General features: G+C 48.1%; 1 protein-coding gene across 3 annotated transcripts in view; it reads left to right on the top strand.

The window, feature by feature from the left end:
* The window catches only part of lyst (lysosomal trafficking regulator), a 109,288-nt gene that overhangs the window by 18,703 nt on the left and 63,633 nt on the right, over positions 1-26,952 (top strand). For all 3 annotated transcript variants that reach the window (XM_062520413.1, XM_062520411.1, XM_062520412.1), the window contains exons 3-9: positions 2,280-2,371; positions 10,918-11,116; positions 14,378-14,468; positions 15,917-18,137; positions 19,545-20,631; positions 21,090-21,278; positions 23,412-23,568. In XM_062520413.1, coding sequence (XP_062376397.1) covers positions 2,280-2,371; positions 10,918-11,116; positions 14,378-14,468; positions 15,917-18,137; positions 19,545-20,631; positions 21,090-21,278; positions 23,412-23,568 — 4,036 coding nt within the window. The remainder of the gene's footprint in view (positions 1-2,279; positions 2,372-10,917; positions 11,117-14,377; positions 14,469-15,916; positions 18,138-19,544; positions 20,632-21,089; positions 21,279-23,411; positions 23,569-26,952) is intronic.

The following is a 26,952-nucleotide window of genomic DNA, read 5'->3' as shown; positions in this document are numbered from 1 at the left end:
AAATTGAACGGAACCCCTTAATTTGAAAAAAAAGAAGGGAAAATCCAACCTTTTAAAGACACCAACTTTCTTTGTACATGCTTGTCAATGAATGTTGAATGCTGGTAACCATAACGTTGAGCCTTTAACCTTCATCACGCTGTGGTCTAACATTGTCAGCTCTCAGGACTCGGTCTGAGTGGTTGTCTGCTCTGTAATTTACTCTGACATGGCATAACCCCGTTGGCAACCTGTGATGTACACCTGTGACTCCAGACACATGACACAAACACAAACACAAACACAGACACAGACGCCACTGGGCAGGTGCTTCTTCCTCCTCCTCCTCCTCCTCCTCCTCCTCCTCCTTCTCCTCCTCCTCCTCTGAATGAAATGAGTTGTAGCTGAATGAGTTGGACAGACCAACCCGAGGGGACTAGAGGCAATTTTGTTTCTCTGCATCACACTTCAGGCCCAGTAATCAATTTCCCATCACACAATGTTGCCAGTCATTGTAGTTGTACCCGTTACTTTGCAGAGCCCGCTGTTAGAATTTTGGTCTGTTTGCACAGTTGCTATTGATCATGATTGAATTGACGTTCATTGTGACATATTCTCAAATTTTATTAGCGTATAAGAGTATTTACAATGCAGGCACTTCCTTTGAAAGTCTGTAATAGCCTAGTGCCAGACTGTAGACGATAAAAAAACAACAAAAAACCATTTAAGTTGGCATGATCCATTGTAGAGGGCACTCCACTTGCGACAGGTTACGGGCCCACTTTAGCTTGGCTCAGACTGCAGACACCACACAGACAGATTGGTGCTTAGCTGGTGGCTGTGTGTGAATGTTTGAAGGCAGAGCTGAGAGGATTATACATGCCCGATCTCCTCACTCTCCACTCAGGATCACCCTTGTGTGTGTGTGTGTGTGTGTGCATGTGTGTGTGTGTGTGTGTGTGTGTGTGTGTGTGTGTGTGTGTGTGTGTGAGTGTACGTGCGTTTTAATCAGTGCGTGCGTGCGTGAGTGCGTGCGTGTGTGCGTGTTAATCTGTCTGTGTGTGTGCTCGTATCTCCCACCACTACTACTCCACTTATCTGGTTAAAGAGGTCAGGTGGGTGGCAGCGTAAGAGCTCAGCCTGTCTCTCTGTAGCCTGTAGCCTGTCCCTCTGACGGCTGTCGCTCTGTAGCTTCCTTGGAAAGGAGACTCCCGTAGACTGTGAAAAGATGTCAACTGTCCAGTTTAGCTTTTTGACACACATGCTCCGTTTGAAACGATAAAAAGTGCTCTTTTAAGTTATCCAACTAGGGAGCAAGGCAGCAAGTGCTGTTCGAACCTGAATTTTGTTTTTGCTGCCTTCTAAGTTATCTTAGAAATTACCTCATTAACCATTGTTTTTGAAGGCAGCATCGATGAATCCTCCATACTCCCTACTACCCATAATCCTTTGCAGCAACGCCTAAAACCACTGTGAAAAGTGCGTGCGTGTGTGCGTGCGTGTGTGCGTGCGTGTGTGCGTGTGTGCTTGCGTGCGTGCGTGCGTGCGTGTGAGAAATGCAAAGCTGATATTCAACTTTCACCAAATAAGAGGACGTCCTTTTTACCATGAAAAACACTTGATCATTGTATGCACTCTTGATGTGCCTTTGATCAGTGTGGCCCTGGTGTGGATGTGTTGAGTGTGTAGACTCTCTGGTCATTTGTACCTAAATCCATGGCGACGTGGCCACTAAGACTGAGGCTAAGCGGGAAGTGGAGTGGCCTTCACATGGTGTGCTCGCTCGCAGGGCCGGACTCTCCCTCTCTCTCTCTACTCACCGTGATGTGAGAGGAAGAGACGAAGGGATATAGAGAGAGGGAGAGAGGAAGAGAAGGAGAGACAGACAGACAGACAGACAGACAGACCGACAGACCTGGGCCATTTTCAAATCCTGCCCTTAAAAAGGTGCTTCTCTCTTCCTCAGCTTCTTCTGAGTAATACTATCAATGTCAGATAGCTAAGATTTTCCGTCTGATCACTGGTTTGATATGCAGTACTTGGAGTCTTTTAGTTTCAGGTTTATTGCCAGGTCATATTGAGTTTGAAGTGAGAGTGACTACTGTGCGTGTTTTCAGTCGGCAAGAGGAAATGTGTTGGCGTTGTTTACTTCAGTGTTGCTGTGTGTGTGTGTGTGTGTGTGTGTGTGTGTGTGTGTGTGTGTGTGTGTGTGTGTGTGTGTGTGTGTGTGTGTGTGTGTGTGTGTGGTTGAGGGTGCTTGCCTACTTCCTTTACCATCTCCTCTCGTCTGCTGTCTTCAGGTCAGTCTGCAGTGCCTGGAGGGTTTCCTGTGCCTGTTCCACTGTGTGCGACACCTCCACGACACGGCCTCCAAAGATGCACTGAAGTTCTGGTATGTAATTTAGTACTTTCGTATGTTCTTTCTTTCTTTCTCTCTCTCTCTTTCTTTATTTCTTTCTTTCCCCTTTCTGTCTTTCATTCTATGGTGTTATGGTACATCTATCTTCAACATTTTGTTTTTTTAATCTTGAAATGCTGGTTTCTGAAATGCTTATTTGCATCAACTGAAGCTCCTCTGAACTACTGTTAGGGGCGGAATAAATGAAACCACCAGGCTCGAGCAAATATCTTCCAATTATTGACCTCCCCAGGGGTTGATAATTGCGTGTTTGCATGTTCTGTTTCGCACTGTTTTCTCACACGGGCTGCATCGAGAATGCAAGAGATTCCCCCCTCCAAACCACTTCCTTTGTTTTCAAGTACAAGTGCAGATAATTCCACACATTCTCTCTGTTGTCTTGGATTTATTTGACATTTAGTTGCATTTATAAGTAAATGCTTATATTATAAGCATTATGCAGATTTCTACAGGCCATACAAATATGTTTTATCAATCAAACAAGCTGATTATTATTATTATTCAGCGGACCTGAAAACTGACTTTATGATAGCCACCTAGTTATGACCTCATCTGATACATGTCTGACAGTGCGGAACATGGTGGGTCGGTTCTCCCCCAATTTGCCCTGAGTGGATCACTGCCATAAGACTCATGGGCAAGGATCAAGAATCGGGCACGGGGCCAACACGGCGTTAATTAGCGGGGAGCAGAAGGAAATATGACATTTCTGAGAAATCAGCACTAGAAAGAACCTCTTTGTGCTACAGTGCAGCGCGGCCCAGCACTCATCCTCATTAGCTCTGAGCTTCACTGGCACTCCTACTGTCCTGTGATTAGAACAAAAAATATCTAAGGAAATGAAAAATGAGAGAGAGAGAGAGAGAGAGAGAGAGAGAGAGAGAGAGAGAGAGTGATACATACTGTAAGAGACTGCAATCCAAGTGTACAGGAATGCCAGCGCTGCTTCCCTCTATGGTCATAAGTTGAGGCTTTATTTTGAAGTGAGCGATCACTGATGCCTCCTTTATGAGCCCACTGAAATCAGTTGCTTTGAAGTTACTCAGATAAGGAGAAATACATCACAGTTCTCACTGTTCCGATTCACATGCTAATGATGTTGACAGCTATACAACTAGAATTGATATATATATATATATAGATAGATAGATAGATACTTTATTGATTCCCAAGGGAAAATTCAAGGACCCAGCAGTTTAAGACCCCACACACCACATACACTACAATGTAAACAGGATCAAAGTATTAATCTTCATTGCATTTATTTATCCATGCTAGTTAACAAAGGTTTTGGACACAAAAGCGATGTAATTTCAAACAGATAGAAGAAACTTCCCTAGTAAGTTTTGGTATGATGTGTTTGATGCAGCACTTCTCTATGGTTGAGTACTGTAAGTGCTCTGACTATCATACTAGCTGCTTCTCTGCTGTTGCAGTCAGGGTGCAGGTTTGGGACCCCATTATTTTTGGTAACACTTTATTTTAATATGTCGCTGTTACAGTGTACCTACCTACTGTAATTAGGTACAGTGGTACAACCTGTGTAACAACTTGTATTAGCATGTACTACCATTGTACTTGTATTATGTATTTGTGGGTACCTACTGTACATATAGTTGTTACATTGTAATACTGCGTGCTTTTACAAAACTTTGCCAATTTGCCTACATTTTTCATCATACGTCGTCGGGGTTTTCGATATATTTGTGGGTTTTCTCAGGCCAAATTTGACCTGTCCAATCAGCAAGCAGAGGTTGTGCGCATGACATACATCACAACCAAACGTTAGTAATTTGTTATGGCAGATCCATAGTGGCTTTGGGCAGATCCAACAGTTTTAAACTTCAACAGAGTACTCACTTTCAAGGAAGTTAACGCTTGGCAATAGGAAGTGGTCAAACTCTCTGTGCTAAGTATATTTTTTGGGGCTTTATGCTTTTAATGACAGAGACTGTGGAGAGTGACAGGAAGTGAATGGGAGAGAGAATAGAGGTGGGATCCAGAAAGGACCACGGGGCGGGAATCGAACCCGGATCGCCAGCGTACGGTGCAGGTGCCCCAGCCAGTTGAGCCACAGCTGGGGCCAGACTCTCTGTACTTAATGAAATTTTGGTACGAGAGTCTGGTCGGACCAGGCTAACACATGCTCACCTAAAGTCATGAATATTTTCCTCTTGAGCTCTACCTGTCCTTCCTATCTCATGGGCTCACTCACATTTGTGTGTGTGTGTGTGTGTGTGTGTGTGTGTGTGTGTGTGTGTGTGTGTGTGTGTGTGTGTGTGTGTGTGTGTGTGTGTGTGTGTGTGTGTGTGTGTGTGTGTGTGTGTGTGTGTGTGTGTGTGTGTGTGTGTGTGTGTGTGTGTGTGTGTGTGTGTGTGTGTGTGTGTGTGTGTGTGTGTGTGTGTGTGTGTGTGTGTGTGTTAAGCTGTTTGTTTGTCTGTCTGTCTGCAAGCAGGATCATGCAAAATCTTTTTTATGGAGACCGGTATAATAGGTGTTGGTTGTGAATGTTGGTGGTGGATGTTGAAGTGGACTCAGGAGGGCAGCTTTGCAAGTTTACTTTCCCTTTCATTTCAAGTTGTTCCCTCTCCAGAGGCCCTTCCAGTAAAAGCAGTGTGTTGCCTGACCCGCTGGTCATCGCTAAAATGAATTTGCTGATTCCGCATGGAACATGAATGGGGTTCAAGAGAAAATGAAAGTACTGTGACCTTTTTTAAACGTTGGCATGCTGTACTGTAGTTTTGCTGTTTAACAGTTGATTTTAAGGGATTGAATGCTGTATCTCTATTAAGCATTTGTAAAATGTAATATCAGTACATTAGTGCAGAACAAGAAGAACAAGATCAGAGGAGCAGGTCTCAGTGCAGAGTATTGTTCTCACTCACAAGCAGAGTTAGAGAGCATCTGAGGAGAACTGAATCCATTTTTGAAAACATTAATACATTAATAAGTCATGTTATCTAATTGTGTATTTTGGGTAATATCAATGCAGTTGTGCAGTTGTGTTGTTTTGATTGAGTAAAGATACATAAAATAACGATAACCCAATTTGAGTGAATTTGACTGAAATTACTTGGAAGACAAAATAATAATAATGATAATAAAAAAGATTGATGAAAATTTATCAAAATTGTGGATATAGCGTGGAAAAGAGTGCTTCATCTGTTGCAACTAACTTGTCACATGCATATTTTTTATGTTGAAGTTGATGGAGACCTTATGTCCACTTGTACAAGACATCTCTTTTCTCTTAGCCTATGTGACTAAAGTCTACACTCTACACCAATGTATTATGGGGGGGGGAGACAAACAAAAAAAGTTTATTTGTTTACCTGCTATGGCTAATGGATTCAGACAGTTAACCTTTGTCTCATCGCCTCATGAATTTTCAGTTTCAGTTTACATGAAGAAGGGCACACACCCAGCAGTCCAACTGAACGGTCTCAAGCAGACACGAGCAACCTGTTGTTGTTGTTGACCCAGCAGGTTTTATACTGTAGGTAGACTTGCAGTTCTGAAAAGGAAAGGGCATAATATTTTGGGGTTGTCATAATAAAACATTAATACTTAATGTTTAAACAGTAATACTTAACATGAGTATTACAGTAACACTATATGAGACCATTTTCAACCAGTATGTCATTATGTTACTCATATGCAAGGACTCTTTGAGAGTTGAGAGAGAGAGAGAGAGAGAGAATTTGAGAGTTTTATACTTGGCCTATTAAATAGAATAGACTTAATTGCACCTGTGATGATCTTACGGCTTAAATAGCACAACATGACTTGGAGGCCTCAGGGGAACTTGCCGGCGTTCACACCAGGTCATCGAATCGTTTATGGTGTTGGTTACAGTTTAACAGGCCTTGTGACTCGTAGTGGTCATGGGGGGTGTTGCTCCACTAACACACATGCAGATGGGGCGCTGTTTGGCTCCAGGCCAGTGGACTGGGAGTGAGCGGAAGAGCTCTGCTGCAGCTCTCCTGCTGCGCACTTAAAGCCGTCAATAGTCATAGCAGGTGAGAGTGGCGTCCGCATTGATCCAGGCAGGAGCTTGTGTCGGAGTGACTCGTGGCCTAGTGGAAATCTAGGACTAGGACATGCTATATCCAAGTCATCTGTATAAACCTTTGTATTTAACATACCGGTATGTATTTATTTATTTATTTATTTATTTATTTATTTATTTATTTTTGTTTTGTTTTTGTTGGGGGGTAGGGTGGAGGGAGAGGGGGTGGTGGTGGAGTTAACTGAACATGAGAAGTGTGAAGGTCTGTAATGATTCATTTGTCTTAAGATACTAAATGCATTACTGCATGTTCACTAAGGGCAGAACGTGCATTACTGTTGCAATAAGGTCATCTGTGTGCTGCTGAGAGCTGAAGTCTGTCACAGCCATTGCCCCCTAATGGACAGTTAGTCACTAATAGCAGCCTCACGTGGCCTGACCCCCTCCAGAGCAGGGCACTGCTCTAACCAGGGGTTCACAAAAGACCATTATTTTAAAGCAAATGTAAAAACAGAAGAAGCCATTTTGATGCGAGGTGGCCTGCTGGGGGGAGACAAAGCAGAGAGTCTGAAGATGGGGACTTAAACAGAGACGTCCCGCAGCACGGGCTGAGCGGGTCTGTGTCAGTCAGCCGAACTCTATGTGTGAGAATGACAAGCCTCTATGAGGAAGTGTGAGTGAGTTAGTGACAGGCCAGTGCCGGTGAGTAGGCATGAGTTCATAGTATCCTGGCTTTTACCTCCGCCAAGGAGGTTATGTTTTCATCTGGGTTTGTTTGTATGTTTGTTTGATAGCAAGATAACTCAAACTATTTGGATTTGGATTACATTTTCAGGGAAGGTCTGAAATGACCCAAGGAAGGAACCATTACATTTTGGGAGTGATCCGGATCACCGTCTGGATCCAGGAGGCGGTTATATTTTTGCTTGGCGGAGGTCTGTGCACTTGGAGTGCTTTTCTAGTTTAAATTAATCTGTTGCTGACACGCTTTGTGTGTATAGGAGCTAGTTTATTTGTACAATGAAACTTTTTCAGCACTGTATGCTGTGTGATTGATTGATATTACAATTTACCATGGTGGAATCTTTTCAGTAATTCTGCATCTGCATGAAAAACCGATTGAAGCTGTTCCCTTTTGGGAGTAGGGGACTGTATTTTCAGGAGTCCTAAAGTTAGGACTAACACATTGTTGTTATTCTCAGGAGTCCTAAAGTTAAGGCTAACATGGTATTTTTGGGAGCTTCTTATAAATCAGCAAGTTCAGAGCTACTTTTAGCCTTGAAAATGCTTTGTGAGGACAGGCCCACATTTATTTGTTGTTGCTGATGCCTCAAGAGCCCACACTGTGCTGGTCATTATGAGCGTGGAAGGGGTGGGGATGTGGGTGTGCTGGAGGCTAGAGCTCTAAGCAGCGCTAAAGTGTCCCATACCCTGTAGCAGAGCGCTGACCGGCGATTGCCTCCTAGTGCCATTCCCAGTGCCATGTGACATCACATGCTTTCATGTGATGCACTGATCAACTCAAAATCTGGAAAGCTTCCATTTGAAATTCCGATTTAATGGAATTTGCGCGATAGGACAGAGAGCTTGCAGTCTCCAAAACTCCAGGCAAACCGTGTCGAGGCAGAGGCTCTGTGAACAAACGTGACACAGAACTTGAGGAGCTCGATGGGATTGGGAATATTCCCCCTTCCGGAATGAATGGAGCCGATCTCATTACAATGGTGCCGGGCTACAACTTAGCATCGGGCGTTTAGTAGTGGGTAGGCGTGGGGAATGGGCTGTGTATCACTTTTGGAGCTGCATTGGGGTTGGTGTGCAAGATTGTGAGGGTAAGAGGCGTGTCTCTGTGGATTGGTGGTTTTATTCTGTATGTGTGCGTGTGTGTGCGCGCAATGGCATATTGTTGTTTGTGTGCATGTGTTTCTTGCTTTTCTTTTTTAGTGGAATTGGGGAATATTTTGAGTGTGAGTTTCTGCCTATTGCCTCCGTTCAGAGGGTAAACATGTGGCTCCTCTGAGGAAAAGAATTAAGTTCATCCATCAAGAAGTGTTTTTTGCGGGACGGGAGATTTCATTTGCTCACAGTAGCACGTGTGATGACTTGAGTCAGAAGACCTAAAGCACTTCATCTAATGGGTAGAGTAGTCTCTCTATTTTCCTTACTCTTTTAAGATACAGATTTGAATTATCTTTTGAATTACTTCCCATATCAGTTACGGTGCAAGGCTGTCCCTGTTCTGCCAAATTCTGAAAATACTTTATCACAGATACGCATTCGCTTTAGGATCTGATATGTAGTTTGTTGTTCTTCCAATGAAACGGGAAGACAAGACCAGACAAAAGGACAAGGGAAAAGGGCCGCAGGAACTGTGATTCTGTGCCTCAGGGCTTTCATAGAGAGATGCACACGCTCTCCCAAAGTAAGCGTTTAATGTCCCTGTGTAACTGTTCAGTGGGCCATGCTGATCTCTCCTCTCCATTTGCCTGAAAGGAAGAACTGATTTCATGATGTCTTAGGTAAAGCAGCGGAGTAATTGCCAAATTTCATTACTTTTCATTGATCTGTTTTCTGCTTTAAACACCATAAAGCCACATTTCAGCATTTGGACCAGTTGCGGTTATTGGATGGCTTTTTAGATGTTATTACAGGGGGTCTGGATCACATTGCGTGAAAGGTGATTGCGTCCTCTGATGCAAGCTCTCCTCATCTACCAGTTAACTCCAAGGATATGTAGGTTATTCCTTCCTCTTTATATTCTCTGTCACAAACAGTTTGAGAATAGATGTATTCTTAAGTTTGCTGATAACTGTCAGTTGGCTTAGTCGGCACCTACCCCAAAACTACTGTTAGAGTGTACTTAAGTTGATTTGCTGGAGAATTAAATATCTGGTTACTGTTGTTAATAGGTTGCACTTTCAGAAGGTACAACAACATTTTCAAGAGAGTACAACAGTCGCCTCTTGAGCAAAAAAGTGATATTTCCACATGTTCACCAAAATAATGACGCTCTTTTTTGTAAGTTTTATTGAGTTGGCGCAGTCCTTTTCTATTGGAATGCTTTGGTATTTGATTTCTCTTGAAAATGCCTTCATGCCTTCTGAGGATTTAGTGTTTTCCTTGATAGCCCAAGGAATTGATGTTCTAGCAGCCAGACAACAAGGTGATTCTTCATTCCAATCCTGCCACGGCTCTGCCATGTTTTATATGTCATTTTAGAAATGGGGACATTGACACAAGGAATGAAGGTATCTGAGGCAGTGATCTGTTCAGATGTTGACCATTTTATATTGGGCTCAAGTTCTAATAGTTACAAACTTGTCCAGGGTCTCTGAGGAGGGTAAGCTCAATGTCCTTACGTAACCGTCGGTTACACATCCAAGGTCCCAGTGCCCTTCCCCTGAACAGGATCCCTGTTGTATCTTATGAGCTTTGATTGCATTACTGCATGACCAACACTAGAGATGTGGAGGCCTGAGCTTTCAAATGCATTAGGCCACATCTGTTACATCAGCAGTCAGGAGGTTCCTGGTTTTTGCGGCAAGGTACATTTCTTCCGTTGATGTCAAGTAGCTCTCACTTGCTGCTGCCGCTCTTTTGTCTCCAGTGGGGAGTTGGACAGTACACTGGTTTTCATTGATGCTGCGGCTGAGTTGTGTCTGAGTAAAAAGCACATGCATAAAGTAATGCATGTACTGTACAGTAATTTCCCGCATATTAGCCGCATTGTGTATAAGCCGCAGGACAGTGTTTTATGTAAGTTAAAAGAAACAAAACCATATTAATATCATATTAACTGCCCCCCTGTATTAACCTCATAGCTGAAGAAATTTTGCAAAATCAATGTATAAGCCGCGGCTAATAGTCGGGAAATTTCGGGTACATGCAAATTAGAGAGAGGTTTCTAGAAGAAATTCTTCTGTGTTGCTTTTTCAGAAAGGTCCGTTTCAGATGATTTTTCTCAGCTTAGTTTCGAGTTGACTTCCTCTCAAGAAGTTTGGGCTGTCCCTCTGAAACAGGGAGGACAGCGGAGGCTGGCTGGTGTGTTGGCTGTGCCAGTGAGGAACTCTCTGTTTAACATTGGCCTGAGCCACAGGCAGTGCTATTCTAAAATGTGCACGATGATGAACATAGATTAAGATATGACCATAGAGGTATGAAACGTTGGCAAGAACTAGACTCTTCCTCATTCTTTGAGGGATCTAACCGCGAACATTTGTATTTTGGCAGATACGTTCACAAGTCATTGGCCAATCCCCTTCCTTTGTTAAAAATGCTGATAAGACACAGTGAAAGATAATGTTGCGCTAACTTCTGATGTGTGTGTGTGTGTGTGTGTGTGTGTGTGTGTGTGTGTGTGTGTGTGTGTACGTACCGTGTGTGTGTGTGTGTGTGTGTGTGTGTGATGATGATTGTTATCCCCTTCCTCTTTGTGTGTGTGTTAATTGTCCTCCCCTTCCCCTTTCTCTTTGTGCCTGTGTGTGTGTGTGTGTGTGTGTGTGTACTCCAGCTCGGATATGAGCGGGGCCAGTAACACGCTGGCGCGGGAGTTCCTGACGGACGTGCTGCAGCTGTGCAGTACGGTGGCCCAGCGGTCGGAGGCGCGGGAGGAGGAGGAGGAGGAGAGCCACATGGTGGCGCTGGGGGAGTACCTGGTCCGGGGGCGCGGCTTCCTGCTCCTCAGCACCCTGGACTCCATCATAGACCAGGTACAGTAAGAGTGCACTCACACTGGGCTCTTCTCATTCGTCATTTCGTCTATCCTCCCTTCCTTCCTTCCTCGGTCCTACGGCCTGTTCCCTCTGATCTACACCCACCCACACATGCTCACATGCAGATAGACACACACACACACTCTATACGCACATGCACACATGCTCATTCTCACCCTCAAGACTGACTTCTCACAGAGACGGATGGGCGTTCTGATTCACCTCCTCAGGCCGACTTTGTGTCAACTCGGCTAAATCCCCTCATGTTCTTGCTCAGAAACCCCTAAACCCACAAATTGATTCTCCGCTCTGATCACGGTGAAATGGTAATAGGTTTTGATTCAGTGCACTTCATGCAAACGCCCCGCTGAGACCTCACCTAATGCCTGCACGCTTCTGAGTGACGGACCTCTCCAGAGAGAGAGCGAGAGAGAGGGAGAGAGGAAATAATTTTGCATTTAGATTGCATTGCATTCCCTGCAGATGTGTTCTGAGCCTTGTTCTTGCCTCTGTGCTTGCCTCTGTGCTGACCTTAACCACAATGAGAAGCTGAAAAGCGCCCTGACCACAGGACTGTCGTCTTTGTCGCGTACGTTAGTATAGGTCCCCTACGTTGTTGTCATCCATCAGGAGCTGTTGACACCTCCGTTGTCGAGGCGGTTCCCACGGCAGCTCGCTTGAGGCGAGGGACGTTCCTCCGCCACGCAATTTGCAAACGGCCTGCCGCTACAAGACCGACTGGAATTGGTAGATCAAGGCGTCAGATATGCTTGGGGCGCAGGGGGCCAGTGTGTCAACAAACCCTGGCAGCATGACACGGAAGTAGGCAGCTCAGAGGGGATAAAAAGACAACATGAAAACAGAATGCCTCCATTGTGGGTCCCTCAACACATCTCCCATGCATTTGCTGTCAGTAATGGTCAAGATGAGGGATTAGATTTGGGCTAAGGAACTGGCTCTTCACTCGTCACCATGAAGACCCGGAGGAGAGGAGTGGACGCAGCTGACGGGATCAGGTCATCTTAATGTTCTCCTGTTTGAGTGCTGCAGGTGCTGTTTGGGTCTCCTCCAGGGGGTGATGAGTGAGTGACACACAGCAGGGCCACCACAGAGACAGTCCAAAATACACATGCTAAATATCAATAACGCTGAGAGAGATAGAGAGAGAGAAGAAGAGAGGAGAGAAAAAGAAGTAGAAGAGAGTAGAGAAAAAGAGAGAAGAAAAGAGAGAGCCCTAGCCATTCACTTATTATTTAGCATTCTGAAGCTATAGCTTGTTCCTGTGTTCTTACTGTAGGTTTAACATGGAATAATGTTTGAAGCGATGTGTGGTGTTAAGAGGGATGGCCGATATGATGGCTGTCGGGTTTGTCTTGATTTCTGTCTGGGTTGGTTTGCCTGAGAAAAATTGCATGACTTGATTTTATTCATGGATATAGTTGAATTAAATTCAAAACTCCTCTATGTTCCGCCCATACACAGCTCTTTGTTTTTAGTTAACTCCAAAAAATAATTCCATCTTTCATGAGGGAAGTGAACTAAATTGTGTTTTGGCAGAAATTTGTTAGATGAAAATTCCAATTTAATGGATCAGAGCGTGTTAATCGGCTGCAATGACGCTGAAGAGAGCACCCTCTGTTTCTCCCTCTCTCTCTCCCGCCTTCTTAGTCCCCAGAATCTTTCTGTAAACTGTTAGTGCGTCCACACACAAATCGAGCCTTTTAAAAGAGCGATGCTGTGTGTTCCTCCATTAGTACACTCTGCCAGCAGCTCAGCTGGCTTCTGAATATCGTCGCCCCTTTCATCTGTTGATTTTGTTCCCGCTACTGTTTGCTCTCGACTGCTATGATGTGTGTCAGGCGTGAGTCGCCCACTGACACAACCGGGATCGTATTCACACCGAGCTTATGTAAACAAATGCTGGCATAGGTTGCCTTCCTGAAACTGATACGAGACTTGTTTGCTGCACGTGGATGGATTAACCCCATTCATAGACTCGAAGCCTTTTACGGCCTTTTACTGATATTTTACTCATTGCCGTTGTCTTTTAGTCTAGGACTAGGCTTAATCCATGTGTGGGAAACTGGGCAATGATGACCACTGTGTGTTGCTCTGCTTTGCTGATGATCAAAAATGGCTGCTGTTGCAGATGCATGAGAAGTGTAAGTGTGAATGGATGACTGCAGTCGTGGTCTTTCAGTCCTGCCACAGTGGTATCTCTGCAGTACGCCTTCGTATTTTGGCACCTTGATCCAGTGTGTTCTCGGTGTGTGTTTTCGGTGAGGCGCTGGTGAATCAGCCGTTGCTCATGGTCTCTGGTGTGCTGTGTCACGTCTGGCTCATTTGGGAACTCGGACTGCCAAGTCTGCTGAGCTTTTCTATTTTCCTTTAAGGAAAAGTAGCATAGAGTAAAGTGAATGTTATTGCTGTTTTTTTTTTTTTTTTGCAGTGACAATTGTCATGGCAACGCTAACGAATGAATGGAAACGATGGGTTAGGAGTGTTCCAGAAGTTGGCATGCTGAAAAATTATTCAGGGCTTTAAGTTCTCAGGCACTGTGCCAAAATTCAGTCGAAGAGATGATTATGTAATTGAAGGTCAGGTTTAAGCATGGACAGTAGGCCTAGTTTTTAAACCTGGAGAACATAAACAACTTTGAGTGGATGCTGCCAGGACCCTGTTCACCTGGGGTCACGTGAGGTTGCTGGCAAGCCCCCTGTGTTTGCTTTTAATTCACACGTCCAGGAGCGGTTTCTCTCCAGCCTGTGAGGAATGCTGTCGCGCGCTGGGACTCCAGGGTGGAGCCAGTATTTAGGGGGACGTGCTTCCACACAACATGTCTACTTCAGCCAGTTCGCTAACCGGTTGAGATTGGTCCGAGGAAATCCCGGGGAAAAAAGCTTTTGAGGAGTTTGGTCTTTGACACACTGATGCGTAGCATCCTCTTTCTGCAGCCAAAGCTAACTTAAAGGGTGAGCAGTGTTGGGCTGAGTCAAATGGACGATGGCTTTCACCACCCTGGGAGACTCCGGAGTTAAACGTTCTCAGGCACTGTGCCGGAATAAAGGCCTGGACGTAGACATTTTAAGAGTTGAAACTAGATTGTTGTTGCTGATAACTTGAGGCACTACATTTTTCCCTCCTTCAAGCCTGAGGGGGAGACTACAGTTTGATGATTCTGTGAGGGCCCCTGCTGTGTTCTCCAGAGAGATCGTCCAGAAAGACTGAGTGTGTGTCTGACTCTCTTCCTCTGTGTAGGAGCTGACCTGTCGAGAGGAGCTGCTGACCCTGCTGCTGTCGCTGCTGCCGCTCGTCTGGAAGATCCCGGTGCAAGAGGAGAAGGCTCCAGGTGAGTTCACACCACTGCTGTGCCTTATGGGAACACCTGGATGATGCTACGCTTTTAATCTGAAGTCTTTAGTCCTACTCTTATTCTTAGTCCTGTTCTTTCTTCCGTTGTCATAGTTCACATCACTGCTGTGCCTTTTCTCTTTATATCTCTCTCGCTTACTTATTATTACTGACACAGGCATCGCACACATACATCTAGTTTATCTTTCTTTCCCCTAGACTTTTGATTACATATATTTAATGTCTTTGATTACTTTAAATACATTTTTTTTCGGTTAACCTTAATTCTGTTGTCTGTCTCCATTTTATGTTATGGTTAAGAGCCAGCCGTAACAGGAACACCTGGATGACACTACGCTTTTAATCTTAAGTCTTTAGTCGCGCTCTTATTCTTCGTCCTGTTCTTTCTTCCATTGTCATAGTTTCTTCCTTTATTCCGCTTTTTGGTTTTCCTTTCATAAACGTAGGCGTAAATGAGATTCATGTGATGAAAACAAATTTGTATTTGCTAGTGTGACTGGGCTAAATTGACAGGACCTCAACTATTGACAGGAGTTTTCTAAAAATAAGCAACGGAGTAATGAATTGAGTGCAGTGTGGGGCTGGGCTGAGCTGTGCTGTAGTGTGCTGTGCCGTGCTGCTTGATTAGCTTACCAGGCGTAAATGAGAAGCTGTTATACATTATGTATCTCCGAGCCTCAGTGAGGACACTGCTGACTAATTTAGTTGCTCAATAAAAGATGCACACTGGTCAGGCCAAGCTAATGGTGTTTAATTCACTGGCACAACTTGATCCGTGATGGCTTTGTATAATTCCTCGAACTACTGTGGTCCACTGTTCCTAATGAGTGGTTAGAGAGTGTAATGAGGGGGGGGGGGCATGGCTTCAAAAACAGAGGGGTGGATGCAGTGACTGACTGACCTTGGGCCTGTGAGTATTTAGTGGGGACTTGCTAATCTTTTCTAGCATGGGCTCGCTAAATTGCTGCTTTATTGGATCCCTCGTCAGTGCTGTTGTTTATGTGCTCAACCTAAACATGTCTAAGCAGGCTAGGTGTTGTTTTTTTGCTGAGTTGAATTATAGGTCCGTGCTTGCTTAGCATGAAAATACAACACAGAGATGGTATATCGATTTAAAGTCCATTTATAGACTTCCTTACCTCACATAATAATAGGATGGCATGGCAATGGGTACACCAACCGTAAGCTGACCTGAGCTAACAGTGAATTTGCAAACAGTGTGAAATAAATGTAAATACAGCACCATTCAGGGTCACTTTGAAAATTTCTCCTTTTGGAAAGAATAGCGAATGGAGGGCTCTTTGACTAAAGTAACACGATAAAAACTCACCTTCAAGCTTGTTTTATTATCATGTTGTCTTGGAAAAAAGGTAATAAGATGTATATAATGTATAAACATGATTTTGTGTATGTTTGTGTTGATAGATTTCACCCTGCCTTCTCTGTTGGAAGTGTTCCTTAGCCGGGAGGGCAGAACCGTCCCTCTGAAGGCTGGGCAGGAGAAGGCCGGTTCCGATGCTCAGAACTCCGGCAAGCGTTTGTCCGGCAGTTGGAAGTCGCGTCGGTCACGGCGGACCGCCCAGCGCTACTCTGTGAGGGATGCACGAAAGTCCCAGCTCTCCACCTCCGACTCGGAAGCTGGGAACTCTGACGACAAGGTCCCCGCTCCGGGGTCCAAGCACCGCCGGTCGCACGGCTCCACGCTCCGCGTGAGCTGCCAGCACCACCAATCCGACGCCCTGACTCCGCAGTCCCAGCAGGCGGCCGTCATCCAGCGCAACCTCAACGCCGACGTCATGAACTCGCTCGAGCGTTCGCATCCTCACCCCAGGCTCTTCGGGCCGCAGGGGCTGGACAGCGAGATCCTGATGGACCCCACCGCCCTCTCCATCTTCAACCGCATGGAGAACTCGCCCTTCGACCTCTGTCACGTCTTGCTCTCCCTGCTGGAGAAGGTGTGCAAGTTCGACATGTCCATAAACCACAACCCGGGCCTGGCCGTGGTGGTGGTGCCAACACTCACAGAGATCCTCACGGAGTTTGGCGACTGCTGTGGTCCAGGAGATGGAGGTGGTGGTGGTGGAGGAGGTGGAGGAGGAGGAGGCGGTGGTAGTGGTGGCAGCGGTGGCATCGATGAACTGGCAGGGGGCTGGACGGAGGAGCCCATCGCTCTGGTCCAGCGGATGCTCCTGCGCACCATCCTGCACCTGATGTTCGTGGACGTCGGGCAGAGCGAGACGCTGCCCGACAACCTGCGCCGCAGCCTGACCGACCTCCTGCGCGCCACCCTCAAGATCCGCAGCTGCCTGGAGCGCCAGGCCGACCCGTTCGCCCCGCGGCCCAAGAAGACCCTGCAGGAGGTCCAGGAGGACTTCTCCTTCTCGCGCTACCGCCACCGGGCGCTGCTCCTGCCCGAGCTGCTGGAGGGCGTCCTCCAGGTGCTGCTGAGCTGCCTGCAGACCTCCGCGCCCAACCCCTTCTTCTTCAGCCAGGCGCTGGAGCTGCTCCACGAGTTCGTGCAGCACCGCGGCCTGGACCTGTTCGAGGCCACGGCGCTGCGGCTGGAGGGCCTTGGGAGCGCCTCGGCGCAGCGCGACGCCGTCGTCAACGGGAGCGGCGAGCTGGCCGGCGAGGCGTCGGAGCGGCTGCGCGGCCTGGTGGCCAGCATGCTCAAGATCCTGGGCGCGGTCAAGAAGGCCAAGTCGGAGCAGCTGCACCAGACGGTGTGCGCCCGGCGCCGCCACCGCCGCTGCGAGTACTCGCACTTCCTGCACCACCACCGCGACCTCACCGGCCTGCCCGTGGCCGCCTTCAAGCAGGCCGCCCGCCGCAACCCCTTCCAGGAGGAGGCGGAGGGCGAGGTGCGCTACCCGGAGCGCTGCTGCTGCCTGGCCGCCTGCGCCCACCAGTGCCTGCGGCTGCTGCAGCGGCTCTCGCCCGCCGGCCCCGCCGTGCTGCAGGTGCTGGCGGGCGTGCAGGCGGTGGGCATCTGCTGCTGCATGGACCCGCGCTCGGTGGTGGAGCCGCTGCTGCAGGCCTTCCGGGCGCCGGGGCTGCGCAGCTACCAGTCGCACGTGCTCAGCGTGCTCGGCCGGCTGCTGCTGGAGCAGCTCGGCGGCAGCCGGCCCTCGGAGAGGGCCAAGCTGGCCTCCTGCAACATCTGCACGCTCGACAGCAGCCAGCTGCCCGGCCTGGAGGAGACGCTGCAGAGCTGCCAGCCCGGCGTCGGGGGCGAGGGTGAGGGTGAGGGCGAGGCCACGCCCGCCGGCGGCGCCACCACCTCCCCGAACCTGTCGTACCGCTCCAAGGGCATCCTGCCCAGCGGGGCGGCCGAGGACATGCTGTGGAAGTGGGACGCCCTGAAGGCCTACCAGGAGCTGGTGTTCGGCGAGGACTGGCAGCTGAGCCAGCAGATCGCCGGGCACCTGTGCCAGCTGACGCTAAGGGGCAACGCCGTGGTGCAGTGGCAACTCTACACCCACATCTTCAGCCCTATGCTGCAGCGCGGCGTGGAGCTGGCACACCATGCCCAGCAGCTGGGCGTCTCCGTCACCTGTACCCAGGCCTGCACGTACCACACCCACTGCCTGCCCATAGAGGTCCTACTGATTTACCTGCAGACTCTACCTGCTCTTCTTAAGTCAAGGTAAGACCGTAACTTTTTTTCCTCTAGCCTCTGCTGTTTTTTGTCACACCGACATCAGTTGAACAGAACGCTGCTTCATAACCCAAGCATTACCATATCATGCTCTTTGCGTGGCAGATGTTATATGCTGCCGTAGATAGTTACTTATAAGTCAGTACCCAGTGACGTAATGCAGACAATTCAATAATTATCAACAGTTGTATCATCAGTCATATCAGTGAACATTAGCCATCATGAGGTGCCTGACATCTGCCTCAAGGTATTTAACATAACCATGTCATAAATATGTTATGTTACAGTATGGTATGTCATAGGCCCATAAAGTAAAGTGACCAACATCTCTTCCAATTTCTGCCTCTTCCTCTGTCATGTCCTCTTTGTCATGTCTTTTTGGCTTCATTTAAGACCCGCCAGAAATTCAACATGATCTTAGTCTCCATCTTACCGACGGTTCTCGCTCTCCCGTTGTTTTATTGTGGTTAGAAAGAGAACAACAATGCTATCAAAATCCAATTTGAGTTCTTCCTGGTGGTGGTTTTGATTGCATTTTGAGTGGGTACTCCTCCCTGATCAGGGTGCTGTTTGGGTGAATTATTCGGCTAATGGTGTTCCTACAGTGCTGGAGGATGTCTTGTTTTGCTAATGTGCTCACCGAGGGGGATTGTTGCTGCTTAAAGACCCCCCCCCCGACATCCGTCCGTCACCTTTTTATTCCTTGTCTCTCTTAACAGCATATTGCAACTCACTTGGCTCTTGAAAGCCTGCAAAATTGTTTATGTGCTCTTGATTTAAGGCCAATGGTGTGTGTGTGTGTGTGTGTGTGTGTGTGTGTTTGTGATGTGACTGAAGAGAAAGTGCTGGTTTGCATAAGCACCAGTGTGCTGTGATTTACTCCCCCTGCTCCCGTACACAGACAAGCTCCCTGATTCATCCTTTGCATATATTTGTATAATGTCTTCAGGCCATGTTTTAAAGTTAACAAATGAGATGATGCTTTTGATATGTGAAGATATGTGAGGCACAGATTTGAATATCAGACCTTTTAGTAAAATAGGCAAGGCCCTCCCCATTACTTTGGTATTGCTTTGATCGTGATCTTAATGAAATTCCATGTTGTTTTTACCTCGAAATAATGGCTTCGAGCTCATTTTTGGTGATATGTTGATTTACAATGTATTTTTTGTTGATCATCAATGTTATTTTTCAATGCTTTGCTTTCCGCCTTAGCGATATGTTGTTACCAAGTCTGTTGAAATGAATGAGGAGTGTGAACACCAATTCTTAAACGTTGTCTGAAGCTTTTGATGTTGAAATCTCTGCTACTGTAGGCTGTGAGCAACAAGACCAACTGTTTTGGTGCTTTGGTCTCGTTTTTTACCGTGTGTCCTAACGTGTCCGTCCTCACAGCCGCGTGGTGCGGGACCTGTTCCTGAGCTGCAACGGGCTCAACCAGGTGACGGAGCTGGTGTACCTGGACGCCACGCGCTCCTGGGCCCTCAAGGTGTTCGAGGCGCTCATCCTGTGCACCTGGGAGCAGCTGGCGGAGCCCTGCGCCCTGCAGGAGCGCGACCGGGCCGAGGCCCTGGAGAGAGACGCCGTGCTGGGCCTGGTGGACGACCTGGGGGCCCGGGACGCCGCCAGCGGAGGAGGAGGAGGAGGAGGAGGGGGGGACGGCCCCCAGAGCCTCAGCAAATTCTACGAGGGGCTGAAAGAGGGGTATCCGCGGCGCAAGAACCGGACGGGGGGCGGCGGCGGATCGACGACGTCGACGACGGGCGCCGGGCAGCAGAGAGGCGAAGCGCAGCTCAACGCCATCAACCTCTTCCTGTGCGTGGCCTTCCTGTGCGTGAGCAAGGAGGCCGACTCGGACCGGGACTCGGCCAACGACTCGGAGGACACGTCGGGCTACGACAGCACGGCCAGTGAGCCCCTGGGCAGCCGGCTGCCCTGCCTGTCGCCCGAGAGCGTGGCGCTGCCCTCCAAGGAGCAGGTGCGGCGGGCGGCCGACGTCTGGACCGTGTGCCGCTGGGTCTACCTGGCCAGCCCGGCCTTCCAGAGGCAGTTCTTCCGGCTGGGCGGCCTGGAGGTCTGCCTGCGCCTCATGACCATGGTCATACAGAAACTCGCCTGCAAGACCAAAGACAGCGGCGGCAAGCCCAAGAAGAAGCGCGACGCCAAGGGCAAGGCCAGCCCGTCCCACCCTGCCTCCCCAGCTCCAGCGCCCACCCCGACTCCCACCCCCACCCTCACGCCCACGCCTACCCCGGCACCTACCGATCTGGAGGAGGCCTCACCACAGGAACCACCGGGACCCCCAGAGCCTCCAGCCAACGGCCAGGCGGAGCCCAAGGGCCCGGGGCCCAGGGACCCTGCCCGCAGGCTGGAGGAGGAGTGGTCCCTGCAGAGCATCCGGCTCCTGGAGGCCCTGCTGGCCATCTGCCTCCACAGCGCCACCACCACCCTGCAGAAGATGGAGCCGGACCCCTCCCTGCAGGTGAGGCTGCACACAGCACCACGCACCGTCAACTGAAATCATGATACATGAGTTAGACTTGGTTATGTTTTTGTAGAGTACACAAAAGAGACATTCCTACATTGCAAAAAGATGTTAACTGTATGGGTATGGATATGTATGGTCATGTGCCTCTATAGTCCTCTATAGGGTCATTAGCTGTTCTCTCTTTTGTGTCCGTATGCTATTATTATCAGCAATCATTAATGCTTTTTTTCACCATGGAGACGCCACTTCCTGTTTCCATACTGACTCTCTCACTCTCCCCATACTCTCTCTCTCTCTCTCTCTCTCTCTCTCTCTCTCTCTCTCTCTATCTCTCTCTCTTTCTCTCCCCCCATACTCTCTCTCTCTCCCTCTCCCTCTCTCTCTCTCTCTCTCTCTATCTCTCTCTCTCTCTCTCCCCCCATACTCTCTCTCTCTCTCTCTCTCTGCTGTAGCTGCAGTCGGTGGAGGAGACACTGCGCGAGGTCCGGGACCAGCTCTCACGTTCCGGCGTGGTGAACTCTGACCTGGCGGTGCCGCTGTTCGACGCGCTGCTCCGTGTCTCCCTGGCCCGGGTCTGCTCCAGCCCCGACGCCCCCGAGGAGAAGCCAGAGAGAGTGAGTCTGGAGTGGAGGAAAACAAATGTAAACAAATTTGTTTGTTTCCTTTGTTTGTCTGTGATCGAAACACAAACAATCAAACTAACACAGCTCTTCTGCAAATGCAGAGGCGTATTAATTGAACATGGTTGTAACATGAAGCATCAGATTGACCCTTTCGTATCTCAGTTGCGTCTCCCTTTCATTGTACATCTGAAAGTGAGAAACAACCTGTTTGTTGATACAGTTGACTCCTGTTTCCTCTTTTGATATAGTTAAGAAGGTCATTCTCATTTCTAGATAAGTGTGTTGCCAAACTGTTTTGCTTTGTGAATGTGTGGTGACTGGCAAGGTAGTAAAATGACTGCCAATATATTTGTGCCTGTCTGTATGGGTAAAGATAAGGTGTGTGTGTGTGTGTGTGTGTGTGTGTGTGTGTGTGTGTGTGTGTGTGTGTGTGTGTCAGTCAGTCAGTCATGGGGTCTTGAGAGAGATCTTGATCAGGACTTTTATAACAGTGGCAGTTACAGTGTTTGGTAATGATTACAGAAAGCTGACACTCATCCAAGGTCTAACCAAAGTTATGGCCTTTAAGGAGAATTATTCACTGTGGCTTTGATTTATAAAGGGATTTTCTGGTTTGTGAAAAAAAAAAAAAATCCCTATGAAAAGCATTTCATCCACTGTCAGTTCGTTATTAAATCCCAAGGTGCCTTAAGGAACCGAGGAACGGTGGAGAACAGAACCGGAACGTGGTGTGGCGAGGTCTGCAGCCTAACGGCAGATAAAAGCGCCTCTCCCGTCCTCTCTCTTTGTAGTGGAGAGGAACATGTGAATAAGGAAGGTAGCATTTACAGTAATCCCGGCTTCAAAGGGCCAGGGCGACGGGTGGCTGCACTCAGCTGAGAGGGTAGACGTGGCTGGATGTGGGAGCTTATTTTGGGTCTTTGGTGGGAAGGCGTGACCACCGTCTGCTGGTGCCTGGCAGAGAGGAGGACTCAGTGGTCCGGTCTGGGCGGCTGGCAGGGTTCACTCTCTGAAGAACCTCCCCTCTCTTGTTGGCCTGCTGTTATGATTTGTTGCCCTCAGAGTTCAAGAGCTCCATTAACTCTTGCTAAAGATAAACGGATAAACTGTGTGTGCGTCTGTGTGTGTGTGTGTGTGTGTGTGTGTGTGTGTGTGTGTGTGTGTGTGTCTGTGTGTGTCTGTGTGTGTCTGTGTGTGTGTGTGTGTGTCTGTGTCTGTGTGTGTGTCTGTGTGTGTGTCTGTGTGTGTTTCTGTGTCTGTGTGTCTGTGAGAGAGAGGAAGAGAGGGTTGTAAGGAGGGAATGGTGGAAGAAATTGAGAGAAAAGGAGGGAAAGTGAGCAAAGGATTGCGAGAGAGAGAGAGAGAGGAATGAGTGATGATGGAGGAGAGGGAAGAGAGGGGAAGGGGGAGGGAGAGAAGATGGGAGGAGAGTGGGTGGGAGAGGGAGGGAGGGGTGGAAAGTGGGAGGTAGCTGTGGAGGGGAGGAGAGGAGAGAGGGAGGGAGGGAGTGATCGAGGAGAGGAGAGGGAGGGAGGGGGTGATTGAGGAGAGGAGAGGGAGTGTGTGAGGAGAAGAGGGGGAGAGGGGGAGGAGACGAATGGAGGGAGAGAGCACGAGTGATTGAACTCCTCTGGGGAACTTGTAGAGTGTTTATGTCCTATTGGTCAGCTGATGAGATCTTATGACCAAACATCTTCTCTTTTTTTGTTGCTATTGCGCTCTGGTGATCTGTTTCTGTGTTGCCTTTTGGAAAAATGGTTCAGATCTTTGAAAGCTCATAGCGTTCGCATTACGGCTTCTCCTGAGCTGGATTTGCCAATAACTCAGTCCGGACAAGACTTTGCACTCCGCGGATAAAAATTCCTGCCAGGCTTGGAGTAGCAGGGTAAGAAGGAGCAATAATAATCCCTCAGCCCTCTCTCCGAGCGCACTGAACAGCTCCACTGTTATGCTGGACTACAGACTACGGGGTTGTTGACGTGAACATTAGCTGAAAGACTCCAGAGTAAGACAGGGTGAGAAAGGGCAGAATTGGTGAACCATGTCAGGTGTGCTACCTGTCCTGGAGATGGGAGGGCGGGGGTTGGGGGTGGTGTTCGTCGTTCATCTGCCATGACCCTCATGTTGTTTGTGCCCCTCGTTCTGTTCCAGAAGGTCCAGGCCGTTGCGGAGGTGCCCTCGCTGGGCGGCGACCTGTCTGAGGACACAGAGGAGTCTCAGGTGTGTGGGCCCCGTCTGCCCAGTGAGGAGGAGGGCTACGAGGCCGACAGCGAGAGCAACCCCGAGGACTCGGCCCAGCAGGACGAAGGTAGGGCAGAAATGCCCCGTGGCTACGTAAACAAACACACTCACAGAGACGAGCAAACAGACGCACACACACACACACACACACACACACACACTCACAGATAGATAGATAGATAGATAGATAGATAGATAGATAGATAGATAGACAGACAGACAGACAGACAGACAGACAGACAGACAGACACACCACGCACATACAGAGGGAGGAAGGGAGAGGACCACCTCACACACACACACACACACACACACACACACACTCCCTGTTGGACGACCTTGCATAGGCTTACCCTACTCCACTCTGAGTGAGTCACAGTCAGCGGGGTCCTGCTGGTGGAGATCAGAAAAGAGACTTGTCCACTCGTACAGCAGCGTGGCCCAGCCAGGAACAGGAAGAGCCATGTGGCTCTGAGTCACAGCACAGGCAGCGCTTATTAGGGGCACCCTGGAGTGGAGCAGACAGAGCTGTTACAGTGCTGGACACATGGGAGGTTGGACTAGTGCTTTGGTATTTTTAGTGTCGTACAGTATATTTCTGCATGTCGGTGTATAGCGTGAGCTAGTGTGTGGCCATTTTGTCTATTTATATTATTATTATTATTATTATTATTACAGTATGTATTTATTTATTTATATTTGTTAGAGATCATTCAATTTAATTTGATTTAATTTAATTTAACTTTGACATTAATGTTGCCATTTGGTGCATTGTACCAGAGTTAGTGTTAGGCTAATTTACCTCTGCACTCACTCTAGGCAGGGCACTGTTTAACATTTCTGTTGCCTGTTAGTGGGTGACTACATTTCCTTTGGGATCAGTGAAACATCTATCTGTATTGATCTTTTGATTAAGCTATTGATTGATCTATCAGTCCACCTATCTGCATATTTTAGCATCTCCCATTGGTGCCTGTACTGCTCACTGTCGTGGCATTTCAGACTAGGGTGGAGGCGAGGGGAGGAGAGGAGAGGAAGGTGGAGTTGTAATCGCAGTGATGCTGTCGGAACAAGTGGAGTGTGGCGTCGTGTCTCGTGTCTGCCGGCGAGTTAAACGAAAGTCACGCTGCTGTTCCAGAGACCTGCTCTGCTCTTAAGCTCCTTCCAGGTCCAGCTGACCCATCCGCTGTGCTCAGCATCCTGTCTGCTGTGCCCCGGGGCATGTTGTGCTCGCTGAAAGGCTCGCTGTCTGTGCTGCATGATGAGTCACGGTGCCAAGTGCTTTACTGGCACACTAGTGTGTGTGTGTGTGTGTGTGTGTGTGTGTGTGTGTGTGTGTGTGTGTGTGTGTGTGTGTGTGTGTGTGTGTGTGTGTGTGTGTGTGTGTGTGTGTGTGTGTGTGTGTGTGTGTGTGTGTGTGTGTGTGTGTGTGTGTGTGTGTGTGTGTGTGTGTGTGTGTGTGTGTGTGTGTGTGTGTGTGTGTGTGTGTGTGTTTTATCAGTGTCTGTGTGTGCGCGTGTGTGTGCGTGCGTGTCCTGTGATGCTTACCAGACTGAGCTTCAGCTGTATTCCGCGCACAGTCTGGTCTCTCTATTGTTATTCATGTGCCCTGCTCTCTCTGTTTACCCGCTGATGGAAGTACGGGCAGCATGAGGGACCGGTTGAAAGTGTTTTCACTTGTGCCTTTTAAGTGTGTCCCAGTTTTGCAGCGCATTATAAGTGCAGCCTGTTGGTGGTGGTGGTGGGAGGAGGAATTGATGAGTAGATAAGCGGTGTTTGTCTTTGTGTGCCACATGGAGCACACACCTGAACTGGGTGAAAATGAGCATCTGCATCTGTGATGGATGACTCACGGGCCTAGCGTTGGAACAGTGCCGCGCGGGGTGCGTTAGCGAGCGCGTCGATGGCTGAACGCGTTTCGCTGTGCGCTGTGAAGGCGTAGGTGGTTGAGAAAAGAAAAGATCTTTCGCTCTCTCTCTCTGTCGCTCCCCCAACCCCCCACCCCCCTCTTTCTCACAGATTGCATCACTGACTAGATGGTTTCTCAGGGGAGATTGAACTGTCATGCAAGTGTCTTTCTCTCTTGTTTTCGTCACACCTCAGCACATCTGCAGGGAACGTCCGTGAAATGACAAACAGAACCTTAAAACCATGCTTTTGAGGAAACTGTGGCGTTTGACATATAGCCATAATTAAAATGGCAGTGGCCATTGGCACATAAGCCTGGCCAAATGAGAGCTGTGCCAAAACAGACCTGCGGGAAAACACAATACATTTCACTATTACACCTGCCTCAATAGGAAGCTCTATCTGAGACGCTTTTTAAACCATTGTGATTCCAATTGCATGGTGAACAGATCTCTGTATTAGTGTGTTTTGTCAAAAGTGAGATGTGTCTTGGTTTCTCAGTTCTGGAATAGTGTGTTGGAGGAGCCTTAAGATCTGAGAAAATGTTCTATTTTGATTTCTGTCAGATGTAGCAGAAGTGTTGATAGGTAGCGACTAAATTAATTGAGCCTCTGGGACCTTGCACTCTGAGTGCATTGGGTAGCGAAGACAAATTACACTACCAATTGAATAGGGCAGTCATAGGCACATACTACACTCCCACTTGAATAGTGCATCCATTTTAAAATGGGATTTGTTTAGCTTGGTCTATTACATCTGGACCAGTGCTGTACAACATATAAACATATGTTTTATAAGCGTAAAACATACAAGTTGTTATTTTTCTTTAAGGTCAAGCAAAATGACAACTGAAACACTGAAAAAGGTTTTTAATTAGCAGTCGTTTGGTTAGAAAGTATCTACAGTATATGATCTGTTCAGTATAGGCTTCTGTTCATTCTACTTGAATTTCATTTTGATAATCTGACGCTTTCTGTGAGTGCACAATCACTCAAACGTTCAGTGGCTGCCTTTATCTCGGTTCAGCAGTATTCGTTAGCTGAAGTCACAGAGACGAACATCAACCCTGAAGGCTGTGGCACAGTATCCGTCTGCTGAATGACATGCAGTAGACCTTTCAAATGTCTTGTCTTTGGGTACATGTTGCAGTTGTATTGGCATTGTTGCAGATTGATGCCATCTGTTTTGCTCTGCAAGGTTGTCTGTTGAGTGGAGTTGGTATTGAGAGACAGCATCAGTGAGCTCACTGCCTGTCTCCCATCTGACAGGTAGACAGGTAGACAAGACAGAGGGATGGAGATCAGCAGGAAGAGAAAGACAGAGAGAGAGAAACAGAAAGGGAGAGCAAGAGTAAGAGGAAGGGAGAGAGAGAAAGAGAGGGAGAAGAAAGGACAGGGAGAGGTTGAAAACTCCTTTATTCAGTCATTCTCACACATTCTCACAGGGTTACATCAGTACGACGACCTAACCAGAGGTAGAGAGATGGAGAGAGAAAAAGAAAGGGACTGTGTGTGTGTGGGGGGGGGGGGGGGCAGTGAGGGAT

Source organism: Sardina pilchardus, chromosome 18 (genome assembly GCF_963854185.1).
Source record: "Sardina pilchardus chromosome 18, fSarPil1.1, whole genome shotgun sequence".
NCBI lineage: Eukaryota > Metazoa > Chordata > Actinopteri > Clupeiformes > Clupeidae > Sardina > Sardina pilchardus.
The sequence above is the reverse complement of the archived record's forward strand: the minus strand, read 5'-3'. Positions and strand labels throughout refer to the sequence as shown.